Source organism: Oncorhynchus mykiss, chromosome 16, assembly GCF_013265735.2.
Source record: "Oncorhynchus mykiss isolate Arlee chromosome 16, USDA_OmykA_1.1, whole genome shotgun sequence".
Lineage (NCBI taxonomy): Eukaryota > Metazoa > Chordata > Actinopteri > Salmoniformes > Salmonidae > Oncorhynchus > Oncorhynchus mykiss.
The window spans coordinates 45709599-45729673 of record NC_048580.1 but is presented as its reverse complement, the minus strand read 5'-3'; the positions used below and the strand labels follow the sequence as shown (position 1 = coordinate 45729673).

At 41.9% G+C, this 20075-nt stretch overlaps 1 protein-coding gene across 1 annotated transcript; it reads right to left on the bottom strand.

The window, feature by feature from the left end:
- Window positions 1–1750: 1750 nt before the first annotated feature.
- tamalin (trafficking regulator and scaffold protein tamalin) lies at window positions 1751–19862 on the bottom strand. The gene is made up of 8 exons (XM_021566144.2): window positions 19481–19862; window positions 16750–16802; window positions 14781–14835; window positions 6116–6218; window positions 4523–4616; window positions 3488–3554; window positions 2864–2930; window positions 1751–2768 (listed from the first exon to the last, which is right to left on the bottom strand). The coding sequence occupies exons 1-8, from the start codon at window positions 19682–19684 to the stop codon at window positions 2236–2238; spliced, it is 1176 nt and encodes a 391-aa protein (XP_021421819.1). The 5' UTR covers window positions 19685–19862; the 3' UTR covers window positions 1751–2235.
- Window positions 19863–20075: the final 213 nt, after the last annotated feature.

The window sequence follows — 20075 nt, the reverse complement described above, 5'->3', positions numbered from 1 at the left end:
CAACAGTAACAATTGGCACAGCATGACCCCAGCACACCATGTGGGCTTTGATGCTTGTAACCTTTGCTCTCTCTAGTCAAGGCGTGTTCAGTATGGATGCAGTACAGACACTAAACAGCTTCACAGTAATAATCCACATTTGACTGGATAAGAATTTATACACCAGGTGACAAAATGACCTCTGTTTGTCCAAGACACCCTAGTACGATTATGGAATTGGAAACTTGAATCGCCAGACGTCAGCGCAAATGTGAGTCAGCTGTTTTTGGATGAGGTATATATGGGTGGAAAGAGATCTCCGCTCCTGGTGAACTGGTCTAAAGACTTCATATGAGAAAACAGAGGGTTACTTCAAATAAAAAGATGATTGATTACACTCTCTCACAGGCTTACTCTTTCAGCAAACTCATCCATGGAAGATTGTTTTGTGGGTATATATTTTTTGAAGACCTGTTATTGTGACACTGCGACAATGGTATTGGTACACACCCATCCCTCAAACTGGTAGGGTCATAGCTAGCCTGAAAGGTATTTTAACTCACAGCTCCGAATCAGCAGACATGTCCACTTCTCATGGTTCATGTCCTAACAGTACACCCTGGACATCCATCCCCTTTTACACACAACAAATACAGCACTCTGGCTTAAATAAACAGCAGTGTATTAACAGTGGGGGGCAGAGCAGCCCCGCAGTCTCACCTCCCACTGTGTTAATTGCCCAGCACCAACTGCATGCTCTTTGTTTTGGCAGCTTTTTTGTAAATGCCCCATTCACACATTCATTCTGTTTGGGTCGTCATCGCCCTTGTCTAATTCCCTGCTCGTTATGCAGTCAGACTGTAGTGAAAGAAAGGGTCCATTCGTTCTCTAACATTTTTAGGGCCACAAGCCACAAGCTTGCATAATAATCCCTCTCACATCAGCTTTCCATTCATTCACCCCTTCCTCCTCCTCCGCTTAAAACAACAAAAGGGCCAGGGATTTAAGTGGTCCTGGCTCTGAATGTCTGAAACATGTCTAAATGCCATCAGTGTTCACAGCCTCTCTTCATGCAATTGTAAATGACTGAGCAGAGGACAAAGGGATTAGGGTGCAAAAGGAGAGAGGGACCATCGTAACCTCTTAGGTCAACTGTGACCCCCCCTCCCCCCCCCCCCCCCCCTTTAACCCCCTCGGCCTGACCATCTGAGCATTCAACAAACCATGGGAATGTAGTGAGCATGGAACCAAGAGCGCTCACCATTTGTCTGCAAGAATTGAAAAGGAGGGCAGCAGGGTTTTGGAATGTTGGGCCATTCTTTTCTCAGCACATTCCCGCAGCGTTCTCCCGACAACTAAATGACTGTCAGACCAAATACAAAACGGCCTCCTTTCTGGATTATGCCTCTCCGACAATCACAGCTTGAGAATCGGAAGAATGTTCAACCACTAAAACCCTCCTCCGCCCATCCCTCATCCCCACCCTTGAGGCCATAACATTTTTTTAAAGGGCCAAAAGGGTTATGAAAGCACATGAAGGGGATAGATATTACAAGTATCTCAGAATAATATATATTTTCACTGTTATTGTGTGACTGCTTCACAGTCTAGAGTGAAACATCTGGTGTTTTTGCTTATAAATGGTGTATTATGTTAACGTGCTGGGTCAGCTACAACTTCTTAGACCAGCTGTGGAATAGACAGTCAATGTACTCCAGGAAACAAAGTGTTCATACATACTAGATAAAAAAAAATTAAAAAACAAGCCAGGCTAATCAAAATTACACATTTATTTTTAGATATTTTTGGCAAAGAACACAGGATCAATCTGGTACAAAGGCAGTAAACAAATGTGCCTCTTATAAAAAGTCTCATGTAATGAGGCATTTGTTTTCAACTGTCATGATGACAAAAAAAAATCTAATAAAAATAATTTTAAAAAGCACAAAAAAAAGAAAAAAAAATCATTCTGTACATAGGTCTTACAAGTCAAAAATAAATAAATAACTTATGAAATATAAAACCAGTAACCAAGGTACAGTATGTACAGATGTCAAATCCTCTCCTGAAAATTGAGTGTGCTTCAAAACTCAAAGAACCATTGGTTCTACTGGACCAAATGTAACATTAACAAGTACAAAAGTAGATTTGGCACTATTTGAAATCTTTGGTTGTTGGTTGTTAGTTTTAGAGTGTCAGAGGCCATGTTAAGTCTTTGGGTCAGAAAGAGTCTCCAGTTCTTTGGGTGTTTAGTCCTCAGAGCTTGCTCTCCTCCTCCTCCATGGCTCTGTTCAGTCCAGGGATGAACTTGAGGAGGCGTCGGCGGAAGCTCTTCTGTTTGGGTTTCCTCTGTAGCGAGCTGAACCCTCCCGATTGCACTTTCTCCCCTGGTGCTGACGAAGAGTTGTTGGAGCCCCTCAGGTAGCTGCGTGTACTGGCGCTGCGGGTCAGGTGGGTCTTGGCCGAGGTGAAGAGCTCGCTGGCGGGGCGGATCAGTCTCTGCTTACCCTGGGGTGGCTTCTCCTGTTCCTGTTGGTCTTTCTCTGTGCTGCTGGTGGTTCTGGTGAGGTCACCGTTGGCGTCGTTGAGGCGGTCACCCTGCCCCTGGTACAGACAGGTCTGGTAGAGTGGGTCCTCCTCTGTGGTGACACTCAGGTGGCTGGCGCTGCTGCTGGTGCTGCCGGTGCAGCGGAGGGCACGCAGGGCGGCCGGGCTCGGTGCGCCCAGACTACCGTACACCCCCGCAGACTCCAGGGACTCATAGATAGCAGCATCACTCATCACTATGCCTAGAGGACACAGGGAAAGAGTGTTACACATCTTGAATTGACTTCAAATTAAATTTACCTGAGATCATATAGATCAACATAAACAAATAACTTACCATGAACAAGCCTCTGCTCTTGCATCATCAAAGATCTGTATTCATCCCATTTCTCATGTAGGGTTTGCTGATAAAAGGAAATACAGCAATATTAGAAAGCAGTCAAAAAGGTGACATTTTGTGTGATTTCCAACTGTGTGCCTGATGGATGAGCTTGGGGACAGCAGCCGTCATCTTGAGAAAAGCCACTTGTTTTCAGATACTAAAAAGGTCCTTTCTACCAGCCAAGTGTAACGTAAGCTTGTAAAACTACGTGCCTACTTTCATTCAATGTGATCTCACAGCCTTCTGTAAGCATGCTGGAGAGCATTGCTGCCGCTAGTCATGAAACAGGTGGAGCAGAGGGAAAAACAGGTGGGAAAGGGGTTGGTCTAAATCTAGCGTGCTGCATGGTGAGAGAGCTGCTTTTTCGGGCTACTGGCTATAGGCTTTTCACTACACTGTCAGACTGATCCCAGTCACACACTAGCCTGGTCCCAGATCTGTTTGTGCTCTATAGTCAACTCCTTTTGTCATTGTCACACACCACACTGGATACTCAATTTCTGTTGAAATGTAGAAGCAAGCAGAACCAGAGGTTTGCTAACAAGGGGAAGAGGGGGGGGGGGGGGGGGGGAGATTCACCTTTAGATACTGAAGCCTTGCCTCCAGTTCTGCTTTTCGAATGGAGTCGCTGTACACTGTTTCCAGCCTATAGTGAAGACAGTAATGTTAGTGTTAATTCAGACACAGGAAGGCCAGAGAGCCACAAAGAAAAGTAAGGATTCAAAGCATACTCTGGGCCCAATTAAGAATAGAGAGGAACTTCAGAAGTAGCCATGTAAAGGCCCTTATATAGGAGACCCTAACATGCTAGAGTCTCGGCTCAACAGTTTACAAGTAGGGGGGGGAAGCTTCAGGATGGTATCACGTTTCAAGACACCCACTAGACTGCAGCAACAGGTGCACATCTGAGGGGTTTGTTGTTTTTACTGGGCTGATACAAGCTCTCTGTTAATGGTTCAGTAGGCCTATATGTTTACTAGAGGCGAGAATCATTTGATGAAGTCTATAGTTAGACAAGAGGCATGAGCTGGGCCTCTCATGTGGTTAACTCCACTGCTTAATCAGTTGCCTTCTGAGTTTATAAAAATGGGTCTCGATTCTAATAGGCCTTTTATCTTTTACAAGCAGACAAAGAGAGTGAGAGTGTGGTTCCAATGTAACACGGAGCAAGTTCATTCTGCATATTAACAACGGTATATGGCTTGCTTCTAGGCAACTTTGGTGTGCAAACATGAACAGAACGGTTTAGAGTACGTCCATGTCACATTCATTGTATGGTAATCACTTGAAAGATCTTACCTTTCTCCAGAATATCTTTCAGGAGCCACTAGACTAGATTTACAGAGTCAGCCATGAATGAGTATTCCCATTCTCAGTCAACAGCCAGACTACATTATTGATTCTGTGTGATTTTTGTACTGCTACACTGCGCAAGAAAAAAAGACTCAAGATCTATCCGTATGAAAACGACATTAGAAAGCGTCGACAAACTCTTTATAAAGAACCGATTTGACTAGGGCTTATACAAAGTGGAGCATTGAAGTTGTTACCATCCACAACCAGCCCCCAATCCCCTTGCCAGTTCCCTTTACCAATGAGATGTGATCTGCTTACCTAATGGAGTTCCCAGAGGCCCTGATTAGCTGAACAATCTCCTTGTGCTGAAATCCATCCACAGTGGTCTCGTTCACGCTAGTGATGGTGTCCCCTGTGCACAAAACAACACACATGTTAACAAAACGGCAACGGACCCAGTTCATTCCAGTGTGGCTTTATCACGGCTGTGGTTCTGCTGAGACTAGTTTGATCCCACTAGCGTCTGTGGTTTGTAGAGCAATAAGAAGCACTTGGTTGGCTGGTGCTCCTGCAGCCCATGTGTGATACAGGCACTCTAGTCTAAACCCTGGCTGTGTGGTCATGGCAGGCGACTTGGCACACGTGCTGTGGTTACCCACTTTTCCTGATAAGACAGCCTGAAAAATATTGATCAATGATTTGTGTTACTCCATCTGTTACTGTCAGACTATGGCAAGTCTATTTAATTTTATTAAATACATTTTACATTTTATTTTTATTGATTTCAGATGGTTCTGACCCGACCTGGTTGGAGTTGCAATGCCTTTTCCCCTCTGGTGAACCACACCCTTTTCTCCCCAGTGAGATCTTTTTTCAAATGTAAATCTTTATTTATCCACGCAAGTCAGTTAAGAACAAATTCTTATTTACAATGATGGCCTACTAAAAGGCCTCATGCGGAGACGGGGATTAAAAATAAATACAATATAAATATAGGACAAAACACACCATCACAACAAGAGAGACAACACAACACTACATAAAGAGACCGAAGACAACAACATAGCAAGGCAGCAACACATGACAGCAGAGCAGGGTAGCAACACAACAACATGGTAGCAGCACAAAACATGGCACAAACATTATTGGGCACCGACAACAGCACGTCACACAAAGCAGCCACAACTGATAAAGTCCTAATGGTTGAGTTTAGAGAAAAACACAGGGAGGGAACAATAAACAAGTCATGTATGGAATGTGAAACTGACACTTGCATGTCTGATGTGATGAATAGTGTGAAGGGGAGGATGTAGCCCTGCCTCTAGAGCGCCTTCTCGCTGAGATTAACAGACACGTGTACTGTAGTATAAGGTTTAGAGAAATGAAATGTGAGAATATACAATTTCTTCGTTCACTTCCCCTATTGTTTCTGATAAACTGGATGGTAATGATGATTCAGACTATAAAAAAAATAGAGCATGTCTATTCAAGAAGGCTATTTTTGAAACACACACAAAAAAACATGATTGAAATAGACATGGCCGAGTTACTGTATGTGTTTGACAGAGGTATTGTATCCGGCAAGGCGGCAACGGAGACGAGGGAGTTGACTCATATGGTGTTAAATTTAACAATCTCTCCCGTTAGTGTTTGTTGACTGGAAAATGAGTAGGCACACTAATATTTGTACTTCCCTAACGCATTTGTGCTTGCGTTTACTTAGAGACTACTAGCTTCCTGGCTGGCAAACAAGAAAGGGGCGGGCTCCTATTAAAAACACCTGTCCTCCCTTCTTCGCCTGAGGTCTATATTCAGTAAAGGCAGGTCATGTACTGTATGTGTCGAATGCTGTTCAACACTGTAAAATAAAAAATAAATCCCTATTGAACAGGGTTTTTCAGTTTCACTTACCGACTTTGAGTCCGGCTTGTTGAGCGGGGCTGTCGTCATGAACCTTGCACACAAATGTGCACATCTCCACAGAGTTTTGGTCCTGGTGGTGCAGCCCATATGTCTGGAAGAAGGTGGAATAATGACTTTTTGGTTGACAGCTTTTCATTCAAATAAATGTATTCTTAGGAACAATTAGATGCAGGGCATGGATATGTTCTTTCGTCATGTTCAAAATCATTGGTCATTTCCCTTCACAAATGCCAAAAGGTCTATACCTAAAGCTCTAGGCTTTGCTGTGTAACAGACAGAAAGGCATTTGAAACTTTGAAGACAGTTCATGGTACAGGGGAGCCTAGCACCTCTCCAACAGTATTGTTGAATATTTGTGATATTAAACTATGTGCTTCTGAGATTGTAGTCTGCATCTGAAGGCCTGACTCTGGCGAGGACCGTCAGACAAACCCTGTGCTACACAGCAGATTAGATAACATTGGCTGACGAAACTGCAAGACAGACAACTTCGAAACAGATAGGCAGAAGGAAGACAGATATCAATTTATATGCAAAAAAATAAGCTTACATTTCCCTTGTGTGGTTAGTCGAAACTAATACAGCTCTCTATCAACATCTGTCATAAAAAAGGATATGAAAAGCAGTCTCTTCATGAGCCAGGACCTTTATCAACACATTTGGTTAGAACAATCAGACATATTTCCTTATGATTTACCAGTGACATTAAAAAACATTCTATTCTGTGTCATCATACTGCAGAAAACCAACAGTGTAATTGACACGCAAACATTTTCCACACATCTTGTTGACGACCTTCCTTCCTTGATTCACACATGACAGTTTCTATCTCGAAGGCAAATGTGACAACCACAGCCAGACTTCCCCTAAGTTGTCTTGTCAAAAGAATCGTGTAATTCAACTGCCGTCCGACAGCGTTATCCTGAGGTGACGTTTGAACTCAGGTTTTCCCTTGACATGCTTGTCTGTTGAGACACTAAGTGACAGACAAAATAATGGGCAATTCCATAGTCAGTAAATAATGTCAAATGCCACCTATTCAGGTGTAAAACCAGCTATCCACTGTGCATTCGGGAAGTATTCAGACCCCTTGACTTTTTCCCACATTTTGTTACGTTACAGCCTTATTCTAAAATGGATTCAATAAAGACATTCTCATCAAATCTACACACAATACCCCATAATGACAAAGCAAAAACAGGTTTTTAGATTAAAAAAAAACCAGAAATCTTATTTACACAATATTCAGACCCTTTGCTTTGAGACTCGAAATTGAGCTCAGGTGCATCCTGATCATCCTTGATGTTTAAACAACTTGATTAGAGTTCACCTGTGGTACATTCAATTGATTGGACATTATTTGGAAAGGCACACAGCTGTCTATATAAGGTCCCACAGTTGAGAGTGCATGTCAGAGCAAAAACCAAGCCATGAGGTCAAAGGAATTGTCCATAGAGCTCAGAGACATGATTGTGTAGAGGCACAGATCTGGGGAAGGGTACTTCCTGCAGCATTGAAGGTCCCCAAGAACACAGTGGCCTCCATCATTCTTAAATGGAAGAAGTTTGGAAGCACCAAGACTCTTTCTAGAGCTAGCCGCCCGGCTAAACTGAGCAATTGGGTGACAAGGGCCTTGGTCAGGGAGGTGACCAAGAGCCCGATGGTAACTCTGACAGAGCTCTAGAGTTCCTCTGTGGAGATGGGAGAACCTTCCAGAAGGACAACCATCTCTGCAGCACTTCACCAATCAGGCCTTTATGGTAGAGTGGCCAGACGGAAGCCACACATCAGTAAAAGGCACATGGCAGCCTGCTTAGAGTTTGCCAAAAGGCACCTAAAGGACACTCAGACCATGATAAACAAGATTCTCTGGTCTGATGAAATCAAGATTTAATTCTGGCCTGAATGCCAAGCGTCAAATCTGGAGGAAACCTGGCACCGTCCCTATGGTGAAGCATGGTGGTGGCAGCATCAAGCTGTGGGGATGTTTTTCAGCAGCAGGGACTGGGAGATTAATTGAGCAAAGTAGAGAGAGATCCTTGATGAAAACATGCTCCAGAGTGCTCAGGACCTCAGACTGAGGCGAAGGTTCTCCTTTCAACAGGAAAACAACCCTAAGCACACAGCCAAGACAACTCAGGAGTAGCTTTGCGACAAGTCTCTGAATGTCCTTGAGTTGCCCAGCCAGAGCCCGGACTTGAACCTGATTGAACATCTCTGGGGAGACCTGAAAATAACTGTGCAGCGACGCTCCCCATCCAACCTGACAGAGCTTGAGAAGAAACAGAGAAGAATGGGAGAAACTCCTCAAATACAGGTGTGCCAAGCTTGTAGCGTCATACCTAAGACTCAAATCTCTAATCGCTGCAAAATGTGCTTCAACAAAGTACTGAGTAAAGGTTCTGAATAGTTATGTAAATGTGATATCCGATATTTTGTGCTAACATTTCTAAAAAAAACAATGTTTTTTTGCTTCGTCATTATGGGGTATTGAGCGTAGATTGATGGGGGGGGGTTACTTTATCCATTTTAGAATAAAGCTATAACGTAACAAAATTTGGAAAAGGTCAAGGGGTCAGAATTCTTCCCGAAGGCATTGTACAAACAGAAAGGAAAACTAGACAAACTCAAGTGTCATGCTCATCTACGTGAAATAATCTGTGAGCATTCTCCCTTGTTTTGACATGTCTGTGCAGTTGACTTCTCCATATCTCTCAACGCAGGCTTCCTTCCTTCCCAGACCCAGAGGCCTTCCACAGAAACAGAACATGCAAATTCCAATCCAACTATGCATTTACAGTACATAGTTGATACTGACATTATCCTCTTATCACACTTAGAACTGGTAAAGTCCAGCGACATGATGGAAAAAGCACAGGATCCTAATGCCATCCATCTCTACCGTCTCTGGGCTTTGACCTCACTTCCTAAAGAACAGGGCTTGGCAGGAAAGGAGGGACCTCCATCCGAACCCTAAATTTAACCATCTATCTGGAATAACTATAAGCAAAACAAGGCAGTGTTGTGAACCTAGAGCAGTACTTTGGTAATGATGATTTTCACGGCCCTTACATTAGCCGGATTTTCACGGCCTTTAAATTGGCCGGCATCTCCTCTTAGAGGTGAGGCTGACAACAAGTGGTGCATTGAAATGAATCGCTGCAGGGACAGAGAGGAGGGAGCTCTGAAAGATAAAGGGGGCCTATGTGCAGAAGTCAGAGTGTTTACAGTGCTCGAGGGATTGGAATATAGTAGGTCTGACACGACACGCAGGAGTGTGAAAGAAGATTTTACAAAACCATGCCGCTTTGAAAATAGACCCGAGAGAAAACAACTACAAAACCGCCTCCTTGTCTCCAGTCATGGGATGGGATACATCAGACCCTTATATTGAGAAAGAATGAGGTTCAGGGGTACATTTCTTAAAAGTACACTACATACACATTAAAGTATGTGGACACCCCTTGAAAATTAATTGATTTTGGCTATTTCAGCCACACCCATTGCTGACAGGTGTATAAAATCAAGCACACAGCCATGCAATCTCCATAGACAAACATCAGCAGTAGAATGGCCCGTACTGAAGAGCTCAGTGACGTTCAAAATGTCACCGTCATAAGATTGCAACCTTTCCAACAAGTCAGTGTGTCAAATTTCTGCCCTGGTCAACTATAAGTGATGCTATTGGGGAGTGAAAATGTCTAGAAGCAACAACGGCTCAGTCACGGAGTGGCAGGCCACACAAGCGCATAGAATGGGACCGCCGAGTGCTGAAGCGGGTAAAAATCGTCTACCTTCGGCTGCAACACTCACTAGCAAGTTCCAAACTGCCTCTGGAAGCAACGTCAACACATGAAATGGGTTTCCATGGCCGAGCAGCCGCACACGAGCCTAAGATCACCATGCGCAATGCCATGCGTCGGCTGGAGTGGTGTAAAGCTCACCGCCATTTGACCCTGGAGCAGTAGAAATGCGTTCTCTGGAGTGACGAATCACGCTTCACCATCTGGCAGTCCAACTGACAAATCTGGGTTTTGCGGATGCCAGGAGAACAATACCTGCCCGAATGTATAGTGCCAACTGTAAAGTTTGGTGGAGAAGGAATAATGGTCTGGGGCTGTTTTTCATGGTTTGGGCTAGGCCCCTCAGTTCCAGTTAAGGGAAATCTTAACACTACAGCATACAATGACATTCTAGACGATTCTGTTCTTCCGACTTGGTGGCAAAAGTTTGGGGAAGGCCCTTTCCTGTTTCAGCATGCACAAAGCGAGGTCTATACAGAAATGGTTTGTCGAGATCGGTGAGGAATAACTTGACTGGCCTGCACAATGCCCTGCTCTCAACCCCACCCAACACCTTTGGGATGAATTGGAACACCGACTGCGAGCCAGGCCTAATCAGCCAACATCAGTGCCCGACCTCTCTAATGCCCTTGTGGCTGAGTGGAAGCACTTCCCGTTGAACGTGGAACGAGCTCGGTTGTTGGTTGTTGTGGAAAAGTTTGTTGTTTTCAAAGTGTATTGGAAAGTTTCTTAGTAGCTAGTTAACTTTTTAGTTTGGATGCAGTTGGCATCAGTTGCTGGGACTGCTACTCTCTGTCTAGCTAGCTGCTAACTAGCTGCCTATCAAGCTAACAGGGTTTCTTGAGGTCTTGAACGCATCCTGCGACACGGTTAGCCATTGTGGCTGGGACTGCAGATTGTCACGGGTTTGTGGCTGTCTAGATCCCTGCTGTTTATGGTTTCAAATCTTCCCTGTGACCTGGCCGTCTGGAACTGCTAGGAGTAACAGCGTAACCTACGTTGCAAGCTACCATAACAAAGACCAAAGCCAGCGGGAGTACAGTTGAGGACAGTGGTGTCTATCACAGGTGAAGGATCTTTGAAACAAACAAAAAGAGTTCTACAAGCAGTTGTTACAACAACAAGAAAATAGCTTCAAGTGTGTTGTCCAAATACTGATTGATTCAACTAATAAAAGAATGGATGACCTGACCAGAGAGATTCAGGACATGAACAGCTTGCAGTTCTCCCAGGGTCAGCTCAATGAGTTGAAACAGGAGAATGGAAAGATGACAGCAATCTGTAAGTCATTGAGAGAGGACATTAGTTCTGTGTGTGAATCCATGATAACAATGACGGATAAATCTGATTAACTTGAGGGACGATCAAGGCGGAATAACATGGTTGTGGATGGAATTGCAGAATCTCCACACGAGACCTGGACAGAGTCTGAGGACAAAGTCAAGGAAATGATCAATGAGAAATTGGAGATGGACCACAGGAAGATTGAGGTGGAGTGCGCCCACAGGACTGGAAAACCCACCACCGGCCCAATGACAGGCCCAGGTGCTAACAGGCCCAGGTGCCATCTATAGAAGAGAGAAATTATTATGGGGGAGGTGTTGCTGTATATATATATATATATATATACACACATACACATATATATATATATATACATACATATATATACACATATATATATATATACACATACACATATATATATATATACACACACATACATACATACATACATACATACATACATACATACATACATACATACATACATACATACATACATACATACATACATACATACATACATACATACATACATACATACATACATACATACATATATATATATATATATATATACACACATATATACATATATAACCCATATATATTCAGAGCCATATCCATGTAATGCTTAGAGAAGATCTTATGTCAAATGTTAATGAAGTGTTGTGGTTGCAAGTTAACTTTGCCCAAGTGCTAACAGTCAGTATATAAATAATGTGTGTGAAATGCTAGATCGTGTATGATGTAAACAGAAAGGTCTACTTTCTTGGGGACCTGAATATTGACTGTTTTTCATCATGCTGCTTGCTCAAGAGGAAGCTTCTCACTGTAACCAGTGCCTGTAATCTGGTTCAGATTATTAACAAACACTACAGGAACAAGATCATCCACATGTATTGATCACATTTTTACTAATACTGTAGAACTTTGTTCTAAAGCTGTATCCGTACCCATTGGATGCTATATCCAAGAAAGCCAAAGTTCCAAAAGCTGGGCCTAAAATAGTATAAGAGATCATACAAAATATGTTGTGACTTATGTGGAGGATGTAAAAAAATATATATGTTGGTCTGATGGGATTAATAAGGAGCATCCAGATGCTGCACTTGAATAATATATGAATTTGCTTCTTCAAATTATTGCTAAAAACATGCACCTGTTAAGAAACTGACTATTAGAACTGTTAAGGCTCCATGGATTGATGAGGAATTGAAAAACTGTATGGTTGAAATAGTTGGGGCAAAAGGAGCAGCTAATAAGTCTGGCTGAACAACTGACTAGCTGGCTTACTGCAAATTGAGAAATTATGTGACTAAACTCAACAAGAAGAAACTGCATTATGAAGCCAAGCTCAATGATATGAAGAATGATGGAAAAACACGGAGTACTTTAAATTAAATTATGGGCAGAAAGAAATTCAACTCCATCTTTAATCGAATCAGATGGCTTATTCATCACAAAACCATTTGATGTTGCCAATTATTTTATTGATTACATCTTTGGCAAAGTGGGCAAACTTAGGTAGATAATGCCAACAACGGACAGTGAGCCATCGTATTCATGCATAAAAAAAACTAATAATGAAAGAAAAGCATTGCAAGTTCGAATTTTGTAAAAGATGTGGATTTTTTTTATTGTTATTGATCAATAATGACAAACCTCCTGGCATTGGCAACTTAGATGCAAAGCTACTGAGGATGGTAGCTGACTCTATAGCCACTCCTATTTGTCATATTTTTAATCTGAGGAAAGTCTTTGTCCTCAGGCCTCGAGTGGTAAAGTCAGACTTTACTGGTTCTAACAGCAGACCTATAAACTTGCTGCCAGCTCTTAGCAAACTGTTGTAAAAATTGTGTTCGACCAAATACAAAGCTATTTCTCTGTAAACAAATTAACAAAATACTTTTGGCATGCTTACAGAAAAGGGCACTAAACATGTACTGCACTCACAAAAATTACTGATGATTGGTTGGAAGAAATTGACAATAAGACGATTGTGGGAGCTGTACTGTTAGATTTCAGTGCAACCTTTGATATTATTTTGACCATAACCATAAAATGTATGTTTTATGGCTTTTCAACCTTGCCATATTGTGAATTCAGAGCGATCTATCTAATAGTCCTCAACGTGTTTTCTTTAATGGAAGCTTCTCTAATGGCAAACATGTAAAGTGTGGTGTACCGCAGGCTAGCTCTCTAGGCCCTCTACTCTTTTCTATTTTTACCGATGACCTGACACTGGCATTAAACAAAGCATGTGTGTCCATGTATGCTGATGATTCAACCATTTACGCGTCAGAAATCACAGCTAATGAAGTCACTGAAACCCTTAAAGAGTTGCAGTCTGTTTTGGAATGGGTGGCCAGCAATAAACTGGTCCTAAACATCTATAAAACTAAGAGCATTGTATTTGGTACAAATAATTCCCTAAGTTCTAGACATCAGCTGAATCTGGTAATGTTGAACAAGTTGAGAAGACTAAATTACATGGCGTTACCTTAGATTGTAAACTTCCATGGTCAAAACATATAATTTAGATTCAATGGTTGGTAAGATGGGGAGAGGTCTGTCTGTAATAAAGAGATGTGCTGCTTTTTTGACACCGCACTCCAAAAAGCAGGTCCTGCAGGATCTAGTTTTGTCTTATCTTGATTACTGTCCAGTCGTGTGGTCGAGAGCTGCATGGAAAGACCTAGTTAAGCTGTAGCTGGCACAGAACAGAGCGGCACGTCTTGCTCTTCATTATAGTTAGAGGGCTGATATAAATACTATGCATGCCAGTCTCTCTTGGTTAAGAGTTGAGAAGAGACACTGCATCACTTCTTTTAATAAGAAACTGTTGAAAATCCCAAATTGTTTGCATAGTCAACTTACACACAGCTCTGACACACACACACCCCACCAGACGTCTTTTCACAGTCCCCAAATCCAGAACAAATTCAAGAAAGTGCACAGTATTATATAGAGACATTATTGCATGGAACTCTGTTTCAAAAAACAGATAAATCAACACCTCATGGCACAACAACTCTCCCTTGTTTGACCTACATAGTTTGTGTGTATGTATTGATATGTAGGCCTTCTGTAAAATAAATAAATAAAAACATGATTTATGTAGTTCTGTCCTTGAGCTGTTGTCGATTAATGTTCTGTATTATGTCATGTTTCATGTTCTGTGTGGACTCCAGGAAGAGTAGCTGCAATGTACCAACATCTAGTGGTAAGCCTTCCCAGAAGAGGAGGCTGTTGTAGCAGCAAACAGGAGGGGGGGAGGGGCAACTCCATATTAATGCCCATGATTTTGGAATGAGATGTTTGATGAGCAGGCGTCCACATACTTGTGGTCACGTAGTGTATCTGATCGATACGCTGATGGCCGTTCAACACATTTAGATTGGAGTGTGTATCTTATGGGATTTATTGGAAAATCATCCACATGGTTGGAGGAATCAATCTCATCTGAGGTAATGTGAACGTGAGGGAGAAGGACACTCTGAAATCAACAAATAACCCCCACCCCCCACCATTACACCCCCCCCCCACGTCTATAATCTGCTTACCTGGATCTCAAAGCCAAAGGTCTCCTCCTCCTTCTTCACCAGGACAACAACTTTCCTAAAATGAAAAACGTGGATATGATTAGTTGATATACAGTATTGAATATATGGGGATATGATTACTTGATATACAGTATTGAATATTTTTGGGATATGACTGCTTGATACACAGTATTGAGCCATGAGCCATGACCCAATTGTGACTGGTGAGTGACATCACCACCATAAAACACATGGGTTCATCATCCTCACTGAAAATGCTTAATAATGAAATAGCCAGAGTGCAATGGAGTGCTTTCCAACGATCTCTCCATAGATATTCACTCCAGATAATATCTTATCTGCTGTAATGGGACATTTAAAAGGAATAAAATGAATTATCAGTTCAATGATTAACACAATGTATTATAGTGTTCCTTTCTGTAATACACATGATTTTATTTGTGCAAGGTTGATGGTCACTAGACTTGAATGTTATGGACTGCTGATAGTGTTCGCGCCAGTCTAAAGGCGCCAGTTCCAAGGACACTGGTTATTATTATGTTCTGGGAGGCTGTCTGATTCACTACCCTGTGTTATGCGTTTACAGAACACATGTAGTTAGGATACAAGGGCCTGCTCAGAGAAGGCTTGGGAGACATGCGCTCTGCTTATGTGTTGGAGGTGTTTCCCTGTTGCAACTTGTATTAAAACTGAGATTTTTTATTGACTTTATCAACCACGCTCTCCTTTTCGTTTCACGTGGAATTCCCTTGACATACGCTCTTGGATTTTTTTCTCTGCATAAAATACATGGACATCATGATAGCTAGCTGTGTAATACACTCATGGTTAAACAGAACTCTGAAATGGCAAAAAGTTTGAAGCAAAAAAAAACTGAATTAAATAGTGAAAAGGTTGTTTCTTTTAGGAAGTGGTGATAAAAAAATATATGTATATATACACACACACACACGACATGCCTCAGGAGGACATGATGGACTGGACGACAAGTCTTAACACTGTTGAAGAGTTAATCAAATGGCTACCCGGACTATTTGCATTGAACCTTGCACACTTACTGGACTCCCACTACCCACACACACTCACACATACTACACTGACACTCCAACACACACTGACGCCACACACACTTTCACATATTCTGCTGCTACTCTGTTTATTATATAAATCCTGATTGCCTAGGCATTTTTACCCCTTCCTACATGCACACATTGCCTCAATTACCTGAACTACCTATTACCTCTGCACATTGACTCAGTACTGGTACTCCTTGTATACAGCCTAGTCATTGTTTTTATAGTGTTACTATTTCCTTTTTCGACGCATGTGACAAAGAAAATGTGATATCTTACAGAATTAACAATAAAAAAATGGCATTATAAATCATCCACAAAGTACACTACTAAGAAAATAACTACAGTACAGCTACAGTAAAATGACAAATAAAACTCTTGCATGTTCTTATCTAAATTGCATGACAAGATATTGCTGATGCCAGAACATGACAAGCACTCTTTTGTTTCCAAAGAGCTCTTTGCGTCATACCAAAAGTAAAAATGTCCAAAGGTCTAACTGGGCAGTGTGTACTGCAATGTCCACTTAACATCATAACAGCATCCATAGATTAGATAGAAATGCATAATACATTAGAATGTCAAATAGTAATAACCAAAAACACAAAAAGGTTACTGTACTACTGCCTTTCTGTAACTCACCACATTCAAATTTCCCAAGAATCAAACCCAGAGGCCTCTGAAATACTCTAATTACTCTGAAAGCAGCCTACTGTAGCTTAGTTAACACATCATTTGGGTCTGCTGTGAATGAAAGGGTTTAGAGTAAGGCTGATTGGGTCTGTTCTGACGGTCTTTGTATGACGCGCTTCTTTCACAGTAAGAGTGAAAAAGTGACAGATACACCAATGTGTCCTGAAACTGACGGAAGGGTGTGAGATGACTGTTGGGCTTACCTCTGTGGCTCTGGTGTTTGAGTGAGAGGCTTCCACTTCTGCAGCCCGCCACTCTGTGAATTGAAAACATAACAGACATGAAATATGACAACCAAAAACAGTTTTATGGGGGGGGGTTTAGAACAGAAACCACACACAGGGATTTCCCAACTACGTACGTAGGCCAGGTTCAGTACACACCTCAATCTTCTTGTCCATCAGGTCCCCCTGAGGCATGTTGTATGTGTATAGTGTGTGTTTTTAAGCTACTGAGCCAAAACACGGGTAAGAAACAATTACAGATAGACACGCATTTCTGGTTCTGTCTGATCCCGGTTTAGCCTATATTTAGCTCTACTCTACGCTGTCCACTGTCTTGTGATGCCCAGACTGCTGATACGCCAAACTGTGTGTTTTTTTTTTTTTCAATAACGATCTAAAATATCTCCCTATTTGTACAGGTTATACTCAGACTGTAGACAAACCAGATGTGTGTGTGGACTTGAGTCTTTGGTCCTCTTGCCACAATCACTGCATTGAGGGAAAACCCAAGCCAAATTGGGACCCAACCTCCACTTTACTTAGTGTAAACTACAAGTCTCTCATACTACATAACGTACTGTATTTAGCCTACAATCAATTCACCTCTGTTCTACCTCAATGATCCTAAGTGTTGACCCAATGAAAGGGCATTTTTATGTCTCTACCTCTTTGGGCATTTTCCAACACTCCCAGAATTGTCCCGGGCCCCTCTCAATGACTTCATTTATTCCCAGAGAGAGAGAGAGAGAGAGAGAGACTCCTGGGGGTGGTGGGTGCAGAGCAGGGTGCCCTGCACATTCCCCTGTTGTGGCCCCAGGCTCCAGATGATGGTGAGAGACATAGGAAGGAGGCCTGTGTATAACTCTGGCTGGCCTGCTAATACAGTACATCTATAGAACAAGGGCAGCCAATGCTGTTGTGTCAAACAAAACTGCTTCAGCTTTCCCCCCAAAAAATCTATTTTGCCAATCTACATCACAGTAAATTCCCAGATTATGATGCTGGGCCATGTGGAAAGCGTTGGAACGTGACAAGCGAACACCATTTATGTTCTTGCTTGAGTGTGCCACCTCTTATACAAAGCTTATATCAAAACAGGAAACAATGCTTGGTGCGTAAAACAGCAACAGACCACCCATATTGGGCTCAGACAAGAAAGGGTCATACAAATATTCCCACTGCTGTTTCTAAATCAAATCTAATTTTATTTGTCACATACACATGGTTAGCAGATGTTAATGCGAGTGCAGCGAAATGCTTGTGCTTCTAGTTCCTAACATGTAGTAATACCTAACAAGTAATCTAACCTAACAATTTCACAACAACTACCGTATACACACACAAGTGTAAAGGAATGAATAAGAATATGTACATAAAAATATATGAATGGGTGATGGCCTAACGGCATAGGCAAGATGCAGTAGATGCTAGAGTACAGTATATACATATGAGATGAGTAATGTAGGGTATGTAAACATTATATAAAGTGGCATTGTTTAAAGTGGCTAGTGATACATTTATTACATCAATTTTCCCAGTATTAAAGTGGCTGGAGTTGAGTCAGTATATTAGCAGCAGCCACTCAATGTTAGTGATGGCTGTTTGACAGTCTGATGGCCTTGAGATAGAGAGACTGAAAAACAGCTTCTAACACAATGAATGCCGTCAGACTCATAATTAACACCAGACATCCTTTTATGTGCGCAATATATGTGCTAGTGAGAAGCCATGAGAAATGAACAAACTTTACATCAGACTTCAAATATTGAGCATATCCAAGCTGGGCTCTGTTGCTGAAAGTGACACTGCCATGTGCTTTCATTCAGGGCATCATTCCAGATGGCTGGGTGGTGAATTTAGCAACAACAAAAAGTGTAACACATGAAACAGCTTTTTCCTGCAATCTAGAGCCATAATCATTATGCTTAATTATATGTAAAACAAAATATGGTTTACTGACTGGTGGTTCTTTTTTTCTTTTTTTTAAACTAAATATGCTTCTCTTCATCTCTGCAAAATTCTGTGTAAAGATTGAAAGGAATGAGAGTCTTACTCAGTACATTTAGTAATTGCTTGCTTTTCTAAAGTCTGCCAGCCTGGCCAGCTAAAACAGTTAGACAAGCTAGCGACTCTAACTGGATTGATAGCCTGACATGGCTTCTTAGTTCACTCTTACAAAAATGGGTTCTATAAGGGTTATTCGGCTGTCCCCATAAGAGAACCCTTTTGGGTTCCATTACGAACCTTCTGTGAAAAGGGTTCTACATGGAACCAAAAAGGGGTTGTCCTGCGAGGACAAAAACATATTCAAGTTCTAGATAGCACCGTTTTCTCCCTAAGAGTGTACCTAGTTGAGGTTGGGAAGCTTTCTGGGCTAGCAAAAGCCAACTTCATAAAAATTGCTAGGCGCCAGGCTAGTAGTACTACAGAGAAACAACAAAGAATATTTTTTAAAACAGGACAAGTCAAAGTGGGCACGTGCCACCTATAGGCATGGCGCTTCTGCTTTCATTGATATCTTTAGTCGAATACTTCTGCCACCTTCCTGTGCAAATCGGAACTAGGACATGTTTAACTAACTAGTTGTAGATAATCACGTGCCACGTTCAACGCATTGGCAAGTCAGAAATGACCGAGTTTCCTAGTTCTGAATATTAAAGGAGCAAGTGCAAGTTACAATGTAACCATCACTGTAACACAGGATACATACCTTTCTGTAGTTCCTTGGCAACGTTCCACCAGAGTAAGCCAAAGTCTTGTAATTATACACCTCCGAGGAATTAGTTGGTAAATCCATAGTTTTACAACTGTCTGACTTTGAGGACGGAAAGTAAATTTCGTCCTGGCTCGAAAGTCCACTAGCTGGATCACAGGAGTTTACTTTTTTAAGCCTTCGAAGTGTCATATTCTTCATATTATGTGCGCTGTGATCAACAACAAAAAGCAGAAGAAACAATAAAATGTCCACAATATCAATATCCCTCCCACTCCTCTATCGCAGCCAACACACTGATGCTTCTGTCCAGGCAGCATACACATTGTACAACTTCAAATTGGGAAGGCTGCGAGTACACAGAAGGCGGTCCCGACTGTGACGACACAATTGGATGGTTGTGTTTTCTTTTGTTTGGCGATCTTTGTGCACGTTTGCAAAAACCAATGGGTCAAGAAATTAGCAATTTGTGCAGTGTGCAAAAGTCTCACATGCCTGAAAAAATAAATTGCCTATATAGCCGGAATTCTCTTAAATTTAAACAAGAAGGCCTGCGTTTCTAAAAATGAAAACAGTATCGGTTTAAAATGGG

Coding starts and splice junctions, on each gene's coding strand:
- tamalin (XM_021566144.2), bottom strand. CDS start 19,684: ATGAAGAATATGACACTTCGAAGGCTTAAAAAAGTAAACTCCTGTGAT. Junction 14,836..16,749: donor CAAACACCAGAGCCACAGAG/GTAAGCCCAACA, acceptor TTTTCATTTTAG/GAAAGTTGTTGTCCTGGTGA. Junction 3,555..4,522: donor GCCTCTGGGAACTCCATTAG/GTAAGCAGATCA, acceptor TCTTCACTATAG/GCTGGAAACAGTGTACAGCG.